A 24,467-nucleotide genomic window follows, 5' to 3' on the forward strand; every position below is an offset into this window, starting at 1 on the left:
ACAAACTCTTTGCTATAATTACTTGCTTCTTATGCTGCCTAAACTCTATTATTCCTAAATATTAAGATTGATGTGAGATTCCCCTCTGTATGCTGTGAACCACTGGTTAATGAATAAAGTTGCTTTGGTTTACCGGCAGGGCAAAATAAAACTAGGCAGAAAAACTAAACTGAATGCTGGGAAAAAGGAGGCAGAGTAAGAGAGATGCCATGTAGCTGCCAAGGGAGAAGAATGCCCACTGGAGCCCACCGGAACTTTGCCAGTAGGCCACGACCTTGTGGTGATGTACAAATGAATAGAGATGGGTTAATTTAAGATGTAAGAGCCAGTTAGAAATATGCATAAGCTAATAGGCCAAGCAGTGTTTTAATTAATATAATTTCTGTGTGATTATTTTGGGTCTGGGTGGCCGGGAAATGAAAGAGCAGCTTCTGTCTACATAAGATTATGATTTTGGCTGGATGTGGTGGTGCACGCCTTTAATCCCAGCACTCCAGAGGCAGAGGCAGAAGCAGATGGATCTCTGAGTTTGAGACCAGTCTGATCTACATAGACTGTGTCTCCAGGGGGGGAAAAAAAAAGATTATGATTAATCATTGGGTAATCCCAAGTGGCTGCCATAATATGCAGTGAACTGTCATTGAATGCAGGAGCCGCTGGGCCAAGGGACATGACTATCTTATTGCCCATAACTACTCTGAAGATCCAGTCATGTGGACACAAATAACCTCGCTTATCTCTGGAACTCTGAAGTGCTTATGTCACCTCACAGAGCTGTTGAGTGTATATTTTCAGCCATCTCTAGCATGCTGTAGTCTTCTCACCAGCAATGAAAATTTGAGAATCGTACACTAAACAAACACTGGCTGTCCGCCATGGAGACTTCTGAAGGATTCACCACTAAAAGATTGTTCTCAGCTTCAGTGTGGCCAGAAACTCTGTATTCCCTGTTTCAGAAAGTCAGGGGCTCTCCCCTCGCCCTGCAGGTGGAAGGAGGCAAACTCACCTTGGACAGTCGGAGGACCTGGGAGTGTCTCCTTTCCATCTCCCCACTGTAGTCTCTGGGATGAGTAATCAGCTGCCAGTCGTAGGTGTAGGTTTCTCCTATAGAAGGGCAGTTAGGAAAACCATGAAAACACGCACCTACACACAAAGAGCTGCCAATAACAAATCGCTTCTACAGCCTGCCAATAAGAAACCTTTTTAAATCCTGATAAAGCTGTGGCTTTAACATGCTGCCCTAAAGCTGTAGGGAAGCCAACCATTTCCTGAAAGGGCTCTTGTTGACTCAGCCACAGACAGGGTCTCTTTCATTCTCTCGATAGTGCTCATTCTGCCCCACACCCACCCTCCAGCCAATCCTCCCTTTCAGAAAAAAAAAAATCAGGTTGTTCATGGTGTATCTCTCACTGAAGATACATGCCCTACCAACCACTACAGATGAACTGATTGGGAACAAAGGTCATTTTCTTACAAAACTTCTTTCCCAACAAAAAACAGCAATGACTTCTAAATAACATGGTTCAAAAATAGCATTTTACAGAGTGCTAACAATGCTAGTCTAGCTGAGGTCATCACACCCTGGTGAGTTAAAAGAGCTACTTCATTCCTGCTGAGCTAAATAACACCCTGCAGAAGATGGCAAGGCATGGCCCATTTAAAACAGGCCCCACTGAAATTAATTAAGATCAAATGAAGCAGTAAATGGTCCTCGTTTACAGCTTAGACTGTATTGTTGCATAGCATGAGGGTAGAATCCCGTCATCTCTGAGGGACCATCTGCCCTCCCCCCCAGGAAAATAATCTTCAGGGGGGTCAGATGCACCAGGAAAGGTGGGGTGTGACAGGAGGGCTGCTGGCTGCTCCAGGGAGAGAGAAAACAGTCCACAGCGCTCAGCAAAGCATGGCCACGCTTTTACCTGAGGAGCTCAAATGTTGAACACAACGCCTAATCCTCCAAAACCTGAGAAGCAAATTTTATTTTGTAAGTGTTCCTCCACCAAACTAGCATGATGATCTGGCCTGTGGTCATCTCTAGCTGTTCTCACATATGCACACACAAAAGTCAAATCTGAAGAGGCAGGGGAGCAGCAACAACTAGGACTCATGCTAAGAGATAATTCTTCAAACTGTAATTAAAAAAAAAAATTTCCCACACAGAAAACATATTCACAATAGCTTGGGAACTGACAATTTCATATATCAAAAGCTAAAAACAGACTTCAAAACAGGATGCTATTCCTAGGCCAGAGATGCTCACGGAATGAGTTGTGCATTAGAGGCAGAAGTTCACCCACGGGTGGGAATGTACACACATAGAGGCTGTAGACAGAATGCTGACAGTCATCCAGGGCACAGCTTTGAAACCAGACCTCCCAACCTTACAGACATCCGTGTGGGCTGCCACAGTGCAGAAAGGATCCTGCCTCAGTGGCCCCATCTTTTAAAATGAAATTATCTATCTCAGAGAACCAAAGAACTTGGACAGAGGAGAGTAGGGGAATTTAAGAGAAATGTGTGTTTTGTAATGTTGATCTGCAATATGATAATAATTCAAAAATATGTGTGCAAATATAAGTTAGAAAAAAAGTACCGCGGATTTGGGCATAACTTCCACAAAAGAGCAGAAGTGGAGCAACCACTACTAAGGAAGTGTTTTCCTCTCCTCCTTCCTCAAGGATGACTAAATCCCTTCACCTTGAACATAACACCCAAGGAGGAAAGGAGAGAGCCTCTCTGAAGACAGCGGTGAGCACTTTCGTTCCTGTCTTCCTCTGCCTTTGGGAGCATCTCCTCCCACTCCACCTCCACTCCCTGAAGACCCAGCTCCACCAGCTCTTTCTTGAGGACTCTCTCGGCCTTCCTTCCTAGCACATCTCCACTCCTTTGTGCCACCTACCAACTCACAGAAGCACCCTTTATCAGGGACTCCCCAAAGCCACCATGCTTGCCCAGGATCCAGAGAGGGCAACAGCAACCAAAGAATGAAGCGCCCTCCTAACAATGACAAGATACCAAGACAAGGTTTCTCTGTGGCTTTGGAGCCTGTCCCGGAACTAGCTCTTGTAGACCAGGCTGGCCTCGAACTCACAGAGATCCTCCTGCCTCTGCCTCCCGAGTGCTGGGATTAAAGGTGTGCGCCGCCACTGCCCAGCATGTGTTTATTTTTTTAATTTTGTTTGGTGGTTCTTTCTTTTTTCCTTTTCTTTTATCTATTTATTCATATATTCTGTGTATATGGGTGCTCTGCCTTTATGCATATCAGAAGAAGGAATGTGATCCCATTACAGATGGCTGTGAGCCACCAGGGAGTTGCTGGGAACTGAGCTCAGGACCTCTGGAAGAGCTCTTAAATGTTCTTAACTACTGAGTCATCTCTCCAACCTTATTTTTTTAATGTTTATTTATTTTATGTGTATGATTGTTCCAACTGTATGTATGCCTGCATGCCAGAAGAGGGCATCAGATCCTATCACAGATGGTTGTGAGCCACCATGTGGTTGCTGGGAATTGAACTCAGGACCTCTGGAAGAGCAGCCAGTGCTCTTAACTTCTGAACCATCTCTCCAGCCTTCCAGCCCTCCAGCCCTGTTTTTTTTGGGACAAGGTTTCTCTGTGTCATCTTGGCTGTCCTGGAACTAGTTCTGTAGACGAAGCTGTTCTCAAATTTGTTGTTTCTTGTTTGTTTTTGTATTTTGTCTGATTTTGTTCTTGAAATTGGAAGAGAGGAAAAACATGATCAAAATATATTACGTGAAAAATTTTTTCAATAAAAAAAAAAGTGGAGTGACCTAATAAGGAAATGTTACTTCAAGAACAAAAATACAGAGTGGAACAGGGTTCCAGCTCTGGAAAAATATATTCGGCATACATATACTACTTAGTATTAGACTCCCACACTGAGAATATTGAATTCAACCACACGCACACCTTTGATCCCAGTACTTGGGAAGCAAAGGAAGGTGATTCTCAATGAGTTCAAAACCAACCAGAACTACACAATGAGACTGTCTCAAAAACAATGAAGAGGGGCTGGAGAGATGGCTCAGTGGTTAAGAGCATTGCCTGCTCTTCCAAAGGTCCTGAGTTCAATTCCCGGCAACCACATGGTGGCTCACAACCATCTGTAAAGAGGTCTGGTGCCCTCTTCTGGCCTGCAGGCATACACACAGACAGAATATTGTATACATAATAAATAAATAAAATAAATATTAAAAAAAACAATGAAGAACGCATTCCAAAAAGATTTTATTTTCATTATTTTTAAATTATGTGCAGTATGTGTCTGTGTGGGGGGTATGTGCACATGAGTGCAGGTGCCCTACAGGCCAGAGGCATCAGATCCGTTGGAGCTGGAGTTAAATGTGATTATGATTCACCCAATGTAGGTGCTGGGAACTGAATGCACATCCTCTGGATGAGCAGAACATGATCTTAACCACTGAGTAGTTTCTCCAGACCCAACAACAAAAAATAAGAGAATCAGAAACACACAAACATAAACTGGAAGGGCTTGTCCTGAAAGAGGAAGAGCATTTTACTTGGTCAGCCTTTTAAAGTAAGACACAAGTCAAACCCTTCCTGTCACAGGAGATCATAAAAGATCTTCTGTGTATTCCTTGTTGTTCTGGAACTGGCTCTTGTAGATCAGGCTGGCTTCGAACTCACAGAGATCCGCCTGCCTCTGCCTCCCAAGTGCTGGGATTAAAGGTACGAGGCATACACCACCACCCAGCTGAGATTATGGCTGTTTATGAGTCAAATTTGGTATATTAACACACACTTAAAAGATGAAATGGATGTTCATATTATAAGATTTGAAACAGTGAATTTATCACCAACTCTCTTTTAAAATCAAATATCATTATATATGTGTATGTATATATGTATGTATGTATGTGTGTATACATATATATAAATTTTTTTTAAGTTTCTCAAGAAAGGTTTCTCTGGGTAGCCCTGGCTGTCCTGTAACTCGCCTGTAGACCAGGCTGGCCTTGAACTCACAGAGATCTGCCTGCCTCTGCCTCCTGAGTGCTGGGATTAAAGGTGTGTACTACCATGCCTAGTGGTCACCAACTCTCTTATATGACTTATAAATATAAATTTTATTTGCCATTTTGAAGCTTGTGCTTTCTTTTTCTTTAAAATCTTTTTGTTAAACTTACCTCCCCACCTCCTCTGTGTGTGTGTGTGTGTGTGTGTGTGTGTGTGTGTGTGTACAGGCACACGTAGGTCACAGGACAATCTGTAAGAGTCAGTTCTCTCCTTTCATCATGTGGGTTCTGGGACTTGAACTTGGGTCATCGGGTTTGGTGGTAAGAGCCTTTACACACTGAACCATCTTGCCAGTCCTGACTTTCTCAAGTAACAATCTATTTTAGCAATCATCTTGAATAATTTCAAGGTCTGCCCCTGTTATTTACTAATTGTTTAGCCAAAATAAATGGTATATCTGAGTCTTTGTTCCTTCCTTTCTCCCCCTACCAAGTGTTCTACCACTGAGTTATACTTCAGCCTGGTTGTCCCCTATGGACACAACACAGTCTTATATAAAGACTCACAATAAAGAGCGTCGGCTAGGCACTGGAGAAGTCACTTACATACCGTCACATTTGGTCCTTTCAGGTCATATTGTAAAACAGGGATTATTGTTCCTAGTTTTACTGAGAAATAAAAACCTAGGAGTAATTTGCTGAAAATACTTGAATGACATCGAAGCCTACAGGACCAGGCTGGAGAGCAGCTCCATGACAAAGCACTTGTGTAGCATGTGTGAGACCCAGCATGCTAAAGAAAGCAGAGTCTCTGCTCTCCAGCTGTAGAGAACATCCCCTCCTGTGCTGCCTGCAGATTTGTGTGCCCACATGCCACATCCTGTCTTCACAGGGTTGTTCCAAAAGCAAATGCACTGAAGCTTGTAGCTACCAATGCAAACACAATTGTGTTTCCCAAAAGCTTACCTTGTTCTGGTTCTGGGAGAACGTAGGCATTTAGCTGAACTTCATTCTTAGGCAGGGTGATCTGGACACTCTTCCCAGCAGACACCACCAGTTCCTTTACAGCTGGAACCAAGTGACAGCACCGTGAGCAGAAGCACACCCAGACCGCTCTCTCCAGTCATCCTCAGCCACCATCTTCATCTGCTACTTGTCTACTCTCGAATCCCCTCAAGTTTCCATTGGAAAGGGTCTCTCGAGGTTATCAGAAAGCTGCTTCTGAGATTTGCTCCCCACCTCAGGCTGGGGGCACTCACTCTTGCTGACTGCCTTCACATTAAAGCTCTCACAACACCAGACAGAGCTCAGGGCTCTGATTTCTTCTGTACTGCACTAATGTCTGTCTCCACATCTGCTTTATATACTACTTTCCCAAGAGTCCAAATTCTGCTTCAATGACCACTTTTATCAGGTGAATACCTTTTTCTTAAAGCATATAAATAACAAAGGATGAGGTCAGTCAGAAGGCCCACCTTTTCCAGTTTCTGTGACTACCGACTCATTGCTCACAGGTTAAGATTATTCCAAGATTCTTAATTCCTTTCCCACTTGTGTCCCACCTTACCCAGCCCATCCGGTCTTGCTATGACATATCCATCAATCTCTTGCCTCCCACACAAAGGCCTAAGCTGGCATAGGAGAACCACATGGACTCACCTTTCCAACCCAGTCCTGCCTTCCCTCTCAGCATCACAGAAGCCGTGGAGCCTCTGGGAAGCACATGGAGGCTGCCGCAGCGGTTGGCTCAAGTGGGATGTTTACCTTTCCTGTATTCTACTTTGTTTCTAATTTAAACTGTCTCCTCTCCAAGAGTTCTTTCCAGATCACTACATTTCTGATCTACTTTTTGAGTCATTTCTGCATTTCTGGAACTCCCAAATCAGCACAAAGCTGTGCGCTGCTCACACTATTGCCACCGATCTCCTGTGTGTCTGTGTTTCTCAACTTTGGCATTATTGATATTTTGCATCAAACAATTGTTGGGGGGCTGGGGAAAGCAGATGGTTTACACCCACTTAAAACCACTGATTCAGTCTTCCGGCAATAGCTGTTTACTGGAGGCCTTGCAGGAAACAGCAGACTGGTCAGCTTGTATTCTAAGGCTGGGGGTGAAAAGGGATTCCTGAACAAATAAGGAACTTGAGGTTAATCTGCCTCTGCTCAGGAACATTGCACTTAGAGAGGAATGACGCCATAACCTTTATGAAACTGTAACCTGCAGCTGCCCCAGGAGATGGAATCCTCTCTGATGGAACTTTGGGGGGGGGGGGATCATTATACTCAGTATAACTGACCAAATCTGGCTAGTCAATACAGCAAAAGCCAAACACTTCAGTTTCGTAGACACTCCACAGGCTTTCTCCTGAACACAGAAATCTCATGTGGCTTCAGGACTGGAACAGTGTCATGTTTCATTAAAAGCAAAGGAGACCCCAGAAAACCAAAAGTGGCAGAAGAAGAAGAAGAAGAAGAAGAAGAAGAAGAAGAAGAAGAAGAAGAAGAAGGAAGAAGGAAGAAGGAAGAAGGAAGAAGAGGAAGTGTTCACTGGTTTTGCCTTGCTGATGGACTATCTCTACTTGGTCCCTCAGTCCTGCACCATCAGGCAGAATTGGTAAGGCTCTAGGCCTAAGCCCCTTCCCATGCTTGTCCTGAGAATCAGGTGGCAAACGTCTGACCCATCGCCAGGCATCTGGGAGGCAGAGGGGCACATCAACACTGCCTCCCTGCACATCTGTTTCTTCATTCTTAGCACCACCCGTCATACCGCCCCATTTAGTTAGTTAGTTAGTTAGGTTTTTGCTTGTTTGTTTGTTTGAGATGGTCTCACATAGCTCAGGTTTGTCTCAAGCTCACACACAGTCAAGGGTGATTTTAACTTCCTGGTTCTCCTGCCTTCACCCCCAGATAACAGGTGTACACAGCATCCCCAGAACAGCTTGTGCCTTCAGGTCACAGTGGCTCTGAGAAAATGGATTCCACCAACTCTCCCAAGTAGGCAGCTGTTGAGATAGGGACCTGGGGCTCCAAACCCACACTTTCAGGGGCACAGACAGGGTCATGTACAACAGTCAGGCGTGCCTCCTCTGTTGTCTCAAAATGAGAAGACTTGAATCAAAGTCTCCACTTTCTCCTCTCACCTCCAAGGACAGGAACAGTGAGCCTCACCTGGGTATGGTGCTGAGGTGCTCTGGGAAGAGGCCTGGGGCGTAGGGGTAGCATAACTGTAGGAGGGGACCACTGGAAGAGGAGGATCGGTTGGGCTGTGCTCAGTGCTTTTTACTTGCTGAGTACTGGATGTAGGACTGGAATGCTCTGATGGTTCAGGATGGACGGACACATTCTTTGGAAAATCAGGAGTCTGTGTAGTATGGTCAGTGGTGATGGGACTGGAAACTGTGACGACTTTGTGGACCTAAAGAAACATGAAAGATTAACTTTAGTGAGCAAGTTACAGACTCATTGGGGTGGGCTCATGAAATGGTATCCAAAACATGGAAGAAATCAATCTTACCACCCAAAGTCAAATAGTGTTAAAATTTGGAGCTAAAGACTCATTGACAGGATGCCTGCCAGATATGTGAAAGCCCTGGGTTTGATCCTCAGACCATAAATTACAGACAAAAAATAAAATACGCTGGGCATGGAGACTCTCATCTAAATTTCTGGCACTCAGGAAGCTGAGGCAAAGAGTTTTTGACAAGAATCTGAGGCTAGCTTGGGCTATGGAGTAAGAACCTGTCTCAAAAAACAAAACAAAACAAAACATAAACAAAAAAAAAAAAACCAGGGAATTCAAGCAATGCCTCAGCAGTTCAGAGTGCTGGTTGTTCCTTCAGAAGACCTGGGCTCAATTCAATCAATGGTGATTTCAATTTCAAGAATCCAAAAACCCTCTTCTAGCCTCTGTGGGACCAGGCACACATATGGTGTACAAACACATGCAGACAAAACACCCATATACATTAAAGAAGTTTTTTTTTTTTGGTTTTTTCGAGACAGGGTTTCTCTGTGGCTTTGGAGCCTGTCCTGGAACTAGCTCTGTAGACCAGGCTGGCCTTGAACTCACAGAGATCCGCCTGCCTCTGCCTCCCGAGTGCTGGGATTAAAGGCGTGCGCCACCACCGCCCGGCCATTAAAGAACTTTTAAACTTAAAAATGACCAAGGGGGCCGGGCGGTGGTGGCGCACGCCTTTAATCCCAGCACTCGGGAGGCAGAGGCAGGAGGATCTCTGTGAGTTCGAGACCAGCCTGGTCTACAAGAGCTAGTTCCAGGACAGGCTCCAAAACCACAGAGAAACCCTGTCTCGAAAAACAAAAAACAAAAAAAAATAAAAATAAATAAAATAAAATAAAAAATGACCAAGGGGGCTGGAGAGATGGATCAGCAATTAAGAGCATTGCCTGCTCTTCCAAAGGTCCTGAGTTCAATTCCCAGCAACCACATGGTGGCTCACAACCATCTGTAATGAGGTCTGGTGCCCTCTTCTGGCCTGCAGGCATACATGTAGACTGAATATTGTATACATAATTAAATAAATATTAAAAAATGACCAAATATTATGCTCAGCTAACAGGAGAAAACAAACTAAAAGCATAATAAGGTCAAACAGTAAATATTCCTATAAAAGTCACGATGAACCAAAGAAGTAACTGAGAACATGCCATGTTTTCTCTCTTGAAGGATTCTGGGCAAGAAGAGTCCTAAGCTGAGTTTTATAAGGGGAACAGCTGTTTACCACACAAAGGGGCAGAGAAGGAACACAGGCACAGACATGAAATTAGCATAGAGCAGTTGGGGACTAAAAGCCATAAGCACAGCAAGAGGCAGGAAGCAATGGGGATGAGCTGGAAGACAGGGAGAGCAGAGCCACACTGATGAATGCTAAAGGACCATATGCAGAGAACGGCACAATCGAGTGTTTGTCTAGGTCACGCTGCATTGCTGGGGTTCAAAGAAGCACAGTGACAACAGGACCACCACCTCATTCAACCAACAAGGAATGGAGAGTAGTTAAGCCAGCGTGGGGGTAGGGATCCTTACAAATCAACTTACTGGAAACAATTCACATCAGAACATGAGGTCAAGTTTTGACAAATGCACACACCCACATAACAACAACTTAGAGACAGAACATCTCTATCAGCCCCAAGGGTTCACTGATGTCCTTTTCATTATGTCCCTGCCTCCACCTCCAGACTCAGGCAGCCACTGATTTGTTTTGTCACAGAAAGACTAGTTTGTGTTTTCTTACACTTTCTATAAAAGGAACCGTATGTACTCTATCTTTATTTCTAGCTGTGTTCACTCAACAAGGTTTTGAGATTAGCCCATGGTACTGAATGTATTGGTAGTACTTTTTTTTATTTTACTGAACACTATTTTATTACAGATATATCAAAATTTATTTTCCATTTATTTACTGGTAGAGATTTAAGATGTTTTCAGTCCCCAGATGTTATAAAGAAAGCTGCTATAAATGTTTGGATATAAATATATTTTTTTACAAACAAGTTTTTTGTTTTGTTTTTGTTTTTTTTCTTTTTTTTTTTTGGTTTTTCGAGACAGGTTTTCTCTGTGGTTTTGGAGCCTGTCCTGGAACTAGCTCTAGTAGACCAGGCTGGTCTCGAACTCACAGAGATCCTCCTGCCTCTGCCTCCCGAGTGCTGGGATTAAAGGCGTGCGCCACCACCGCCCGGCCTTTTTGTTTTGTTTTTGAGACAGGATCTCATTATGTAACCCTGGCTGTTCTAGAACTCGCTATGTAAACCAGGTTGGTTTTGAACTCACAGATTTGCCTGCCTTTGCCTCTAGAATGCTAAGATTTGTGTCTGGCCCAATTTTCACTGATAAATATTTAGGAGTAGAACTGCTGACTATACTTACTGAATGTTTGACTTTTCTTTCTTTGTTTTTTGTTTGTTTGCTTGCTTTGTTTTGTTTTTGAGACAGGATCTCTCTGTGTAACAGCTTTAGCTATCTTGGAACTCATTTTGTAGACCACCAGGCTAGCTTCGAACTCACCTGTCTCTGCCTCTCAAGTGCTAGGATTAAAGGTGTGAGCCACCACAGCCAGCATGTTTAACTTTCTGAATGGTTAGCTAAACAGTTGATAGTTAATGTTAGCTTACACTCCCACAGCAAAGTACAAGAGCTCCAGGCCACAGCTTCCCCAACACTTGGTGTTCCTGTTCTGTACCTCCTTGTCATTCTAGTGGCTTCCACAGGGAGCCTCCTTTCTTCACTAATGATGCTGGAGATATTTTCATGTGCCTACTGCCCATTTTTTTTCCTTGGATGAGGTCTGATCAAATCTTTGTCCATTTTAAAGACTTTCTTAAGGTATAATTGACACAAAAGATATTTAATCTTATACTTGGTCAAGTTTGAACAGATTTGAACAACTATGAAATCATCAATTCAAATGAGCTTCCAAAGATCCCACATTCCTTTGCACTCCCTTCCCCTCCCCACCTACAGTCACCAAGCAGCACCCTCTACTTACTCACTAACAATCACTTTCCATTCTAGAGAGTCACATGAAGACAGGGTCTCACTATGTAACCCAGCTGGCTTCCACTCTATGATCCTCCTGCCTCCGCCTGCCTGCCTAGTGAATGTCACCCTATGTCAAAGAATTTTGACCTTTCCTCCTCCTCTTCCCTTTCTCTCCCTAACCCCTCTCTGTTTTCAAACCCAAGGCCTCACACAGACTAGCCCACTGTTCTACCATTGAGCTCAGTTCATGCTTTTGTAAAAATGTGTGTGGTGGCACATGCCTTTAATACCAGCACTTGGGAGGCAGAGACAGATGCAGAGGCAGGAGGATTACTGCAAGTTCAAGGCCAGGCACGGCTAAACGGTGAGACCATACCTCAAAATAAATAAAAGAACAAACTTTCAATAGTTCAAAAGTTGCTGAGGAAATTGTGTAGCATGCCCATTTATTTGGGCATTCTAGGTATCCTATGACCTTACCAACATTTGCTGTGAACTAGTTTTAGATTCATTTCTAAAGGTGGGGTCAGCATTATAGTGGTATATTATTTGTGTTTTAATAAATAAAGCTTGCCTGGAGACCAGAACACAAACAGTCACATTAATCAGCCATATAGACCAGGCAGTGGTGGTGCACGCCTTTATAGATGAGACAGGAACTCTCCCTTTCAGTCTGAAGACTTCATAGATGTAAGAGCTCTCTAATGGCTAGCTGCTTTGCTTCTTTGATCTTCAGGTTGAACCCCAATATCTGTCTCTGGGTTTTTTTTATTCACGCTACAGTTGATGCCCGTCTGGGGTACAATTTACGAAAAAGCCATTTGTCTGTGGCTTTTATCCACCAAGACAGGCCAGATCTGCATGTGAGGCTCTGCCCCACCCAGCTAGGCTTTCTTTTCTTTTTTATCCAAGCCTCTGAGAGAGTTTGGGATTTTCCTGTTATAGCTCTCTGAAACAGTCTCCAGTTGCAACCCAAACTCCAGAAGCACCAGGGCTCCAAAAGCAACAGGACTCACATGCTCTTGACTAGCTCCCCCCACCCCCTTCCCTATCCTCCTCCCTCTTTCCCCTCCCCCACCCCTACCATACATGCTCCCCCCCACAACAATCTTCTGTGCATTTTTCAGACAGCCAATGCTCATGTTCTCGTTCTCTTGTTTTCTCTCTCTCTCTCTCTTTCTCTCTCTTTCTCCCTCTCTCTCTCCACCCTGGATTGCAGGCTCTCCCTGAACTGTAATGTCAATTGTAAATATTAGCAGTTTCTGTCATTTTCATTTGTCACCATTTTTGTCTTATCACTAAAAAAGTTAGTTAATCTGAGTGCTAGGATACAGGCCTTAGAAAAATCTAATAAAACAGATCACATTAATATTCAAATCCAGACAGAGGAGCTTTAATCCGAGAGCCAAATTCTACATCACATTGTAATAATAGAGAGGAATGGCCTAAGGTTTTCAGACAACCAACCTTAACACATCCAGTAACCTTATAGGAAATGCCAAATGTCAGAGGCTCTATTACAGATAACTGAACTCCTAGGCCAATGTTAGAATTTAAGGAGATTCCAGGAAACAACAGTCTCATAGGGCATGCATTCATCTTTTGTAAAGCAAATGTTAAACTTGTGGTCAGTTTGTAATAGAATTATCCCTAATGACTGAATAGATTTGGTTGAAGGTGTTTTAGAGCCTGGTCCACAATTACAATGGAATACCTGGCTCAGAGAAGAGGCTAATTTAATAATAGTGGAATAAAGTTAGAGGTATGGAAATCTACCAAGATCAAATTCTTGGAAAAGAAGACTATGCTACTATAGAAAGGCAGGCTGTATATGATGTCCACACCCTGGGTCTATGCCACGCAGCAGCTTTGAATAATTAAGACAAAATTGGAGAAATAGGAAAGAAAATTGAGTCATTTACTAAAGTTATACAAGAGGGCCCAAAGGAAGCCTTACAGATTTCTCACAAAGATTGACTTCAGCAGTAAAAAGAATGATACCAAATTCAGAAGCTAGACAAATAATACTTGAACCGATGGCTTTTGAAAATGCCAATTCTCTATGCAAAAGGATAGTAAGATGTTAAAAGCAAGGACAGCACCTTTGGAGGGATGGATTTCAAGATACAATTAATATTGAATCTCATGACCATGATGATGCATGGATAGGAGAGGTGATTTCTAGAGGTCCCAAGAAAAAACAAAATGTTAACTGTTATAATTGTGGCAAACAAGGTTACCTTAAAAGGGATTGTAGACATGGCATTCCTAGAAACAATGGTTTTTTTTTTTTTTTTTTGGTTTTTTCGAGACAAGGTTTCTCTGTGGTTTTGGAGCCTGTCCTGGAACTAGCTCTTGTAGACCAGGCTGGTCTCGAACTCACAGAGATCCGCCTGCCTCTGCCTCCCGAGTGCTGGGATTACAGGCGTGCGCCACCACCGCCCGGCCCAACAATGTTTTTTCTAAGAATAATCTATTGAAAATGCTCCTCCCTTCGGAATTATGTGGAAGGTGTGGCAAAGGAAGGCATTGAACTAATGAATGCAGGTCAACAAGGAATATTCAAGAATTTGAATTAAAGAACTTAATGCTTATTGGAAGAAACCATACTGCTCTGGATGACAGAACAGGTATAGAAGAGAGAACAAAAAATTCAGGAGAAACCATAAAACAAATATTTTGACAAATTTCTATGAATGAACAAAGATCAAAATTAAAACTATGAATAAATGGCATTATCATTGAAGGTCTAGTGGACACAGGTGTGAATGTAACAATAATTTCATCAGAATCTTGGCATCCAAATTGACCCCTTCAGGACGTAAATGTTCGATTTTTAGGGATCGTAACTTTATCTCAGGTAAAGCAGAACATGAGATGGGTTGAACGTATAGGACTCAAAGGACAGACAGGAATATAACAACTAACAAAGCAATGAATTTGTAGGGATGTGATTTGTTATAGCAATGGAATACTCTGATTAACATTCCCCTAATCTTAGAAAAAAACATAAGATAACATATGTTTCTCGGGAAAATATTACAGGATATTATAAAGAACAGTCATTGACCATTCACGTTATATAAGAACAAGGCAAAACAGCTGCTGATCTTCCAAAGGCATCAAAAGCTCTAGCTTTAAAATGGTTGACAGACAAACCTGTACGGCTTAATCAATGGCCTTTAACAAAAGAGAAATTGCAAGCTGTAGAACAGATGGTACATGAGCAACTAGATGCTCACCATATTGGAGAATCAACCAGCCCTTGGAATTCTCCTGTATTTGTTGTTAAAAACATATTTGGAATATGGAGAATGGCAACAGATCTAAGAGCTGTTAATAATGTGATTCAGCCAATGGGCTCTCTAAAGCCTGATATTCCTTTACCTTCTCTATTGCCTAAAGGATGGCGTCTTATAGTTGTTGATTTAAAAGACTGTTTCTTCACTATACCTTTACAAGAAAAGGATAGAGAAAAAATTGCCTTCATGATGCCTACCTATAATAATTCTCAGCCTGCTAAGACAAATCAATGGAAGATTCTCCCACAGAGAATGTTAAATAGCCCCACCCTGTGCCAATATTTTGTACAACAGCTGTTGGAAATGATACAGAAACATTTTCATGAATCTATAGTTTACTATTACATGGATGACATTTTACTATCTGATTCAAATGTAGATATTTTAGAAAGTATGTTTGAAGAAGTAAAGAAAAATTTGCTTTGTTGAGACTTATAAGTTGCTCCTGAAAAAATACAAAGAGATGTTTCTATTAATTATTTAGGTTATAAAATAGGTTTACAAAAACTAGACCCCAAAAGGGGCAAATTAGGAGAGAATGATTGCAGACTCTTAATGACTTCCAAAGATTGCTAGGAGACATTTCCCATTTATAGCAAACTATTGGTATAAAACCCAATGAATTGATTAATTTAAACAAAACCTTAGATGGTGACAAGGACTGAAATAGTCACCGGGAATTATCAGCTGAAGCTGAAAGAGAATTGGCTTTGATTAAAGAGGAATTGCAGAAGGCACATGTGGATCATGTAAATCTGAATCTTAACTGCATTCTGGTCATATTACCCTCCAAATATTCCCCTACAGAAATTTTTATGCAGAGGGAAGATATTATCTTACAATGGATCTTTTTAACACATAAAACCAAGTAAAAAATGAAAAGCCTATGTGGAAAAGGTCTCTGAGTTAATTCTAAAAGGAAAATTGAGAAGTCAATGAGCAGGAATAGACCCAGCAGAAATTATAGTACCTCTTAATAATGATAAAATTGACAAATTATGGGAAAACAGTGAACCCTGGTAAATATTTTGTAGTAATTTTTTGGGGAGAGATTAACAACAACTATCCCAAAAGCAAGAGAATTCAACTTATAAAGAGAACTAACTGGATCCTTCCTCACATTGTATGGGACACACCAATAACTGGAGCCCCTACTTTTTATACTGATGCAAATAAATCAGGGAAGGCATAATACAAATCAGAAAATTTAAGTAAAGTGGATCAAAGCCCTTATGATTCTGTATAAAAGTCAAAATTATATGCTATTCTTTATCAACATGTAGAAGAATGAAAACAGACCCATATCTATCACCATGCACAAAACTCAAGTCCAAATGGATCAAAGACCTCAACATAAAGCCAGCCACACTGAACCTTATAGAAGAAAAAGTAGGAAGTACACTTGAATGCATTGGCACAGAAGACCACTTCCTAAATATAACCCCAGTAGCACAGACACTGAGAGAAACAATTAAGAAATGGGACCTCCTGAAACTGAAAAGCTTCTGTAAAGCAAAGGACATGGTCAACAAGACAAAATGACAGTCCACAGAATGGGAAAAGATCTTCACCAACCTCACATCAGACAGAGGTCTGATCTCCAAAATATACAAAGAACTTAAGAAATTGGTCATCAAAAGAACAAATAATTCAATAAAAAAAAAATGGAGTATAGACCTAAACAGAGAACTCTCAACAGAGGAATATAAAATGGCTGAAAGACACTTAAGGAAATGTTCAACATCCTTAGTCATCAGAAAAAAAGCAAATCCAAACAACTCTGAGATTCCATCTTACACCTGTAAGAATGGCCAAGATCAAAAACACTGATGACAACTTATGCTGGAGAGGTTGTGGGGAAAAGGGAACACTTCTGCATTTCTGGTAGGAATGCAAGCTGGTACAACCCCTTTGGATGTCAGTGTGGTGATTTCTCAGAAAATTAGGAAACAACATTCCTCAATACCCCGTAATACCACTTTTGGGTATATATCCAAAGATGCTCAATCGTGCCACAAGGACATGTGCTCAACTATGTTCATAGCAGCATTGTTTGTCATAGCCAGAACCTGGAAACAACCTAAATGCCCCTCCACGGAAGAATGGATAAGGAAAATGTGGTACATTTACACAATTGAGTACTACACAGCAGAAAAAAATAACAACATCTTGAATTTTGCAGGAAAATGGATGGAGCTAGAAAACATCATTTTGAGTTAGGTAACCCAGACCCAGAAAGGCAATTATCACATGTACTCACTCATAAGACCATTGGACAAATGAGACATCTGAAGAAAAAGAACAAATCATCCAGACAAAATGTCTCAAGAAAAAGAGTAAATTGGCCTATTGGTATATCACATTTCCAACAGGATAGAATTTCATAAATCTTCCCAAATGTTTGTTTCTGCTGTTCTCTACAGATGTATAATGCAAATGGTTTTTTGTAGTCCCATCTAATTAAAAATTAAAGGGCTTGAGAGATGGCTCAGAGGTTAAGAGCACTGGCTGCTCTTCCAGAGGACCTGAGTTCAACTCCCAGCAACTACATGGTAGCTTACAACCATCCATAATGAGAACTGGTGCCCTCTTCTGCCCTGCAGGTACACATGCAGACAGAACACTGTACATAATAAATAAATAAATAAATCTTTTAAAAAAAAATAAAGCTGGTTTTAGAGTTTGAATGTGGCTCTCCTTCTCTAAACCCAAGCATATTTTTTAAAGTGAAATCCAAAATCTTTGTCTCATGTCAGAAGAGCCACCTGGTATGGGTCAGAAGAAAGACAAACATTTAAGGGCTATTTTATTGCCACTAATCTCATAATCCTTTGGTTTTATATTGACTCTTTAACAGCTTTTCTTAAGGTGTAAGATTTATAAGATTAAAACTTTTTGTCATAATATTAATGGTCATAAAGAATACTAATTCTAGAAAAAGGTTCCATTTACCTTCCTGTACATGTACATGATTTTGGGTTTGAGTCTCTATCAGTTTTCTTCCGTGAATCATGAGCATGCCTAACAGTAACTTTTGAAGTCTCCAAAAGGAGGATTGGGTCAAACAACAATGATTCCTCCAGACTATGATAACACTACTAAGCTGAAAAACACTACCTAAAGATCGGCTTTGTACTACAAACTGCTCAGAACAATTTCAAGGAGTCTAGCTAAGATGATTTAGCCTAACAGACTACTCTATCCAGGACATGAGACAAGCCCTGCACTTTCCCATTACACAGAGACTGCACAACAAATTATATGGCTACCTCTGCTAGGACTTGACAATTAACCCAAGTTTTTCTTTTCAAGATCCCTCAGACAGCAGGAAGTAAATTTAAGAACATGACGCCCACATTTCCAAGAGGTGGGGTGGGTGGTTTTTGGTCTTTCAATGGGTTATGGATATTTGTCATTGTTTAGGGTGGTTGGTTACAAGTTGTTATTGGTTATGGCCAGGAGGAAAGTTGAACCAAGGAGATTAGATTCAGAGTCCTTGTTTTGAAAAGAAAAAATGGGTTACAGATATGATAGGATAAATAGATAGATGATTGAAAAAAGGGAGGATATAGATATAAGATAAAAAGGTAGATAATTGAATCTACTTTTAAAGATCAACTACCAGCTTTAAACGTTTTACATTGGATTGGAGTTTTGTATATTGATACAAATTTGAGATTTTGTTAAAACATACTGTACTACATTTCTACTCTTGAGAAAAAAAGGAGAAATACAGTGGTATATTATTTGTGTTTTAGTAAATAAAGATTTCCTGGAGACTAGAACACAAAACAGTCACACTATTTAGCCATACAGGCCAGGCGGTGGTGGTGATTGCCTCTATGAATGAGACAGGAACTCTTTCAGTCTGAAGATTTCATAGATGGAAGACTTTCTAGCGGCTTGGCTGCTTTGCTTCTCTGATCCTCAGGTTGAGCCCCAATATCTGTCTCTGGGTTTTTATTATTCATGCTACACACTATACTATAGTTTCCTATTGATTAATGTTGAATATCTGCTGTGTATTTACTGGACAACTGCATAATGGGTTACTAAATTTCTAGTTATAATACATCTTTTAGTTAGTTTAGATCCTCTTCTTTTTTTTTCAAAATCATTTTTTTTTTTGCTCATCAGTATTGATCCATGAGAACAGCTATATTAGTTTCCTAGAACAGCCATGATAAACTACCATAAATTTAGTAGTTAAAACAACAGAACTTTGTCTTAGTTCTAGAGATATAAGTCTGAAGGCAAGATGACAGGACCACTCCTGCAGCAGAGTGCTAAAGAATCTTTGTCTTGTCTAGCTCCCAGAGACTTTAACTTCTGTGGTGGATTGAATAAGAAAGGCCTGTAGGCTCATATGTTTGAACACTTGGTCTCCAATTAGTGAAACTGTTTGAGAAGGATTAGTAGGTGTGGTCTCGTTGGAGTGGGTGTGGCCTTGTTGGAGGAGGTGAGTCACTCAGGATGGACTCTGAGGTTTCAAAAGTCCACACCAGGCCCAGTGTCTCTCTCTGCATGCTGCCTGTGGATCAGGATGTAAGGCTCTCACCTACTGATTCAGCACTATGCCTATCTGTTTCCCACCATGATGATTATGGACTAACCCACTGAAACTGTCCCAGTTAAATGCTTTCTTTTATGAGTTTCCTTGGTCGTGATGTCTCTTTCACAGCAGTAGGACAGTAATTGAGACAACAGTCCCTGGTTTATAACAACCTAACTCTAATCTCTGCCTTAGTCTTCACAAGATCTTCCTTTTTTGAGAATCTAAATCTCTATTTCCTTTCTTTGGCAATGCCACTAGTCACTGGATTCCAAGGTCAATCAAAAAATATCTCTTCATGAGCTCCTTAAATTACATTTGTAAACACCCTGCTCCCAAATGTGGTAGGATGTTGAGCATCTAAAGGGACTAGAAGAAATAGGAGTCCTAGAGGAAACACTAGATAACCCATTAAAATGGCTTTTCTCCATTTATTTACTTCAAGTTTTTCTCTGCAATGTTTTATAGTTCTCAGTATATAGTTTTTGGATTTATTTTGTCTATTATTCCTAATTAGTTCATGACTTTCAATATTAAAACTTCAGTTTCTATATACATTGTTAATATAGCACACAGTTTTTTGCATATTGATCATATACCTTACAACTTTGCTATCTCCGATGTAGAATACAGACAAATTGTTTTTTGGTGCATAACTACACTTGTGACATAAGTGACTTGCTTTGTTTCTGGTCTGCATTTCTTTTCCTTGCACTTTCAAATGGGCAGTTTTCCTTTGAGTTTCCAAATACATATACAGCAGCTACCTGTGCATTTCGGATCATTAAGTCCATCATCTGAGTCAACATAGGGTCAGTTTCTGTTGATAGCCTTTTATCCCTGATTACAGTCACTCAGGTTTGGGCCTGGTGTCACTCTGATTTCCTTTTTAAAAAATTATTCTTTGGGCCATTAAAAAGCAGTAGCCCGGCTTCCCCGCTCTCTCGGCCTTAGCGCCATCTTCCTTGACACCCCTGCGCCATGAGAGCGAAGTGGAGGAAGAAGAGAATGCGCAGACTGAAGCGCAAGAGAAGAAAGATGAGGCAGAGGTCCAAGTAAACTCGCCTGCCCACCCGCGAAGGCCGCAGGAGCAGCAGTAAGGGACGCTGGAGGCCGGGACGCAGGGACAAGCTGGACTGAGCTGCAGCCGGAGGACTTCTCCGGACCCGCAACCTCGCCACCCGCTCGCGGAGACCACCGAGAGACCGACGCCCTGCCGTCATGACAACAGCCCCGCTGACCCTTTGCCCTGGACCTGTGGCGTTCTGGACTAGTTCTGTCTTCACTTGTGGCCAATTGTAACCCGTGTACAATAAACCATCTTTGCCGCTGTCAGCTGAAGAAAAAAAAATTATTCTTTGGCTGGGCAGTAATGGCGCAAGCCTTTAATCCCAACATTCGGGAGGCAGAGGCAGGCGGATCCCTGTGAGTTCGAGACCAGCCTGGTCTACAAAAGCTAGTTCCAGGACAGGCTCCAAAGCTACGGAGAAACCCTGTCTTGAAAAACCAAAAAAAAAAAAAAAAAATATTGATAGTTTTACACATTCATATAATGAATTTTTGATACCCCCCATTATCCTCTACCACCCCCTCCCTCTTCCACTGAACCCCTCTTCCCAGCAAGTTCCCCTCCTACTCATGTCTTTCCCCCACTATGTTTGATTGCATGATCATGGCTCAGCAGTTATTTGCTAGAGAATGAGGAACTTATGAGTGGATGAGGAAAGGGAGATGATACCCACTCCTCTACACAGTTCCTTAAGGAAGGTGAGGCTTCATGAGCCCCTTCTCCATACACGACAGAATGGTGACAAGGTCAGTCTTTGACAACTGTCACACTATGTCCAGAAGACAGTTTTGACAGCACTCTCCCTGGTCTCTTTCTGCTCCCTCTTCTAAGACATTCCCTGAGTCTTGAAGGTGTTGATACAATTGTCCTGTTGAGAGCCATCACTGTTTTCCTTGCTTAGAAAGGAATCCTCTCTAACTTTTCAGTCACAGACTTTATTTTCTGACATCTCAAACCTGCTTCCCCATGGTTAGATGTACTTGGTGTAAAGAGCAAAAACTTTAAGTTCAACCTGGCACAAACTGTCTTCACAAATCAGCTCTGCCTTCTTCATCCCTGCATGCTTCCTCACCAGGCCTCCTGCAGTCTCCCCACATGGGTACAGTAAAGAGGCTCAGTCAGGAATTATAGCTTACAGTCTTCTGGGGCTCATCTTCTTTGTTGTTTACTGTTTAGGATTTTGTTTCCTTGAAAGGTCCTCCTTGCTAAATGTCCACATAGTATTATTGTGCACCCTGGTCCTGGCAGCCATGAGACAGTCAGGCTTCCCCTAGGCATGCTTCTCTAGTAGTAGGGAGCCTGTTGGATACCCCAGGCAATACTTTTTAAATTGCAAATGAACATTTTATCACCTCCAGTCTTCATCTTTCAAAATTAAACTTTCCTCTAGCTTCTACATTCTTCTAAGTTCTTTCCAGTTCCTTTATGTACTTTTTCTTTTAAAAAAAAAAAAAAGAGGAAAAAAGATTTTATCATTATTATCTGTGAAGGTTCAGGAGACCACTTCACTCTGCCATCATCACCGGAATTCCTCCTGTGGGATAAATTTCAAAATATTAAAGATCTAATATGTGTAAAGCTGAAATAGACCCGGGACTTGGGGAGAAGTAAGTATGCAATAGCACCAGTGTTTCTAGCCCGACTGAAAGGCTGGCTGCACAGTAAAGTCAGAACTAAGACGGAGCACAGGGAAGTAATGGGCATATCAAGTTTACACCACCTCTAGGAAATGCCAATAAAGAGTCGGGCTGGGGTTCATGTTCCCAGATCGCAGCTGAAGCCACAGAAAACGGCAAACCACAACGAAAGAGCATATGAGCAAAGGAAACAGAGGCTCAAAGCAGAATTTGGGAATTCCAATGCATGAAATGACCCCAACACTGACACACTGCTGTCAGAAAGAAGGAAATGAAGCAGGAAAGTGCACACAAACAAGAATCAAGGCCTGATGACCTGAGTTCAATTCCCAGAACCAACTCCATGACGCTGTCCTCTGACCACCACATATACTGGTATAAGCATGCCCTCTACTAGATACTCTAGGCCTGTAGGCTGAAGAGGGATGCCCTAACATTACAAAAGAACTTTGGATGATTGTCCAGGCAGCGAGATGTCTCTGTCATTTATAGAGTTTTGGAAATTGCTTACAATGCACTTCCTGTTTACTCAGGTAATATTATATCCTTCTGGGGTCTTTGATGGAGTTGAAGACTAGGTAGTTATAGTTTTCCTTAGCTATGATAAAAAATAAATTAGATATAAAACTTTAAACTTACAAAGACAGGATAGATAATAGAGTATTTTCTTTAATTCTGTCGAATACAAATAGACTCACTATGTAGACTTGGCTGTCCTAGAACTCTGAGATCCTCCTTCCTCAACCTCCTGAATGCTGAAACTGAAGTCACATCCCAGCATGTCTGTTCAGAAAAGGAAATCTCATAGAGATGGCAGACCAATGACCATCAAAGTGGTGGAGATAAGGATGGCATGAAGAGATGAGGGCAAAGGCGGTTGTCTGAGGTATAAACTGAGCCTCAGAACAGTTGTTGAAAGAAACTGGTCAGGAATCCATAATGAACAGATGATGGGAATAAGGGGGGAAGGTGAGGGAAATGGATTAATTACTGCTGGGCAGGGGGAATTCTGAGACTGATGGATATAGTCATTGTCTTTTGGTTTGGTGTAGTTTGGTGGGCATTCATATGCCAAACTAAGAAATTTGTCTAGTGTGCTGGTATATGCCTGCAGTCCCCAGCATTTGGGAGACTGAGCAGGAGGACAGAAAGTTCCAGTGAGTTACAAAAATCAGACCCCACGCCTTTAATCCTAGCACTTGGGAGGCAGGTGGATCTCTGTAAATTCGAGGCCAGCCTGGTCTACAGAGCTAGTTCCAGGAAAGCCAGAGCAGTTATGCAGAGAAACTCTGCCAAAAAATAAATAAATAAATAAATAAATATAAAAAAATGTGTATGAATGTTTTTGCTTGCATGTAAGTTGGTGCATACAGAGCCTGCAGGGCCCAGAAGAGGGCTTCAAATCCCCTGGAATTAGAGTTATGGATGGTTATTAGTCACCATGTTGGGTGCTGAGAATTGAACCCAAGTACTCTGGAAGGACAACCGTTTCTCCAGCCCCTTAAACACTGTTATTTTATGGCAATTTTACTTTTTAAAAGTATGGTCAGTGGACTAGAGAGATGGCTCAGCAGTTAAGGGTATCTGTTGTTCTTGCAGAGGACCCTGGTTCCATTCCCAGCACCCACATGATGACTCAGAATCTCCTGAAACTCCAGTTCAAGAAACCTGATGCCCTCTTCTGACGTCTGCAGGCATGAGGGGTACTAATGGCACATATATACAGGCCAAACACTCACATACATAAAATAAGATAAATCCTTTGTTTTGTTTTGTTTTCTGAGACAAGGTTTCTCTGTGTAACAGCCCTGGCTGTCCTGAAACTCACTTTATAGACCAGGCAGACCCTGAACTCACAGAGATCTACCTGCCAAGTGCTGAGATTAAAGGTGTGCACCACACCTGCTCAGCTAATAAATCTTAACAAAAACATATGGTTGGGGGCTGGAGTGATGGCCCAGTGGTTAAGGGAGCTTGTTACTGTTGCAGAGAACCTGAACTGGTTCCTAGCACTCATGTCAGGTGGTTCGCAACCATCTGCAATTCCACCTCTATGGGATTAGACACCTTCTTGGGACCTCCACAGGCATTACACATGTGCACACATACATGTAAGCATGCACACTCACACAAAAACACAAATATAATCAAATAGAATAGATCTTAATAAATAATAAAGAGCTGGGCATGGTAGTGAATGCCTTTAATCCCAGGACTCAGGAGGAAGCAGAGGCAAATGGATCTCCATTGAATTCAAAACCAGCTTGATCTACACAGCAAATTCCAGGCCAGTCAGGACTATGTAGAGAGATCCTGTTTCAAAAATAAGTAGACAAGCCGGGCGATGGTGGCGCACGCCTTTAATCCCAGCACTCGGGAGGCAGAGGCAGGCGGATCTCTGTGAGTTCGAG

At 41.9% G+C, this 24,467-nt stretch overlaps 1 protein-coding gene across 3 annotated transcripts in view; it reads right to left on the bottom strand.

Moving 5' to 3' along the window:
* Kiaa0319l (KIAA0319 like) overlaps nt 1-24,467 on the bottom strand; it is a 103,339-nt gene that overhangs the window by 31,556 nt on the left and 47,316 nt on the right. For all 3 annotated transcript variants that reach the window (XM_041652505.1, XM_041652506.1, XM_041652504.1), the window contains exons 4-6: nt 8,166-8,412; nt 5,964-6,065; nt 1,007-1,104 (exon numbers count right to left, since the gene is read on the bottom strand). In XM_041652505.1, the coding sequence (XP_041508439.1) occupies nt 1,007-1,104; nt 5,964-6,065; nt 8,166-8,412 (447 nt within the window). The remainder of the gene's footprint in view (nt 1-1,006; nt 1,105-5,963; nt 6,066-8,165; nt 8,413-24,467) is intronic.

Source organism: Microtus oregoni, unplaced genomic scaffold, assembly GCF_018167655.1.
Source record: "Microtus oregoni isolate MIOR12 unplaced genomic scaffold, Mior012 000005F_ref0000423, whole genome shotgun sequence".
NCBI classification, from domain to species: Eukaryota; Metazoa; Chordata; class Mammalia; order Rodentia; family Cricetidae; genus Microtus; species Microtus oregoni.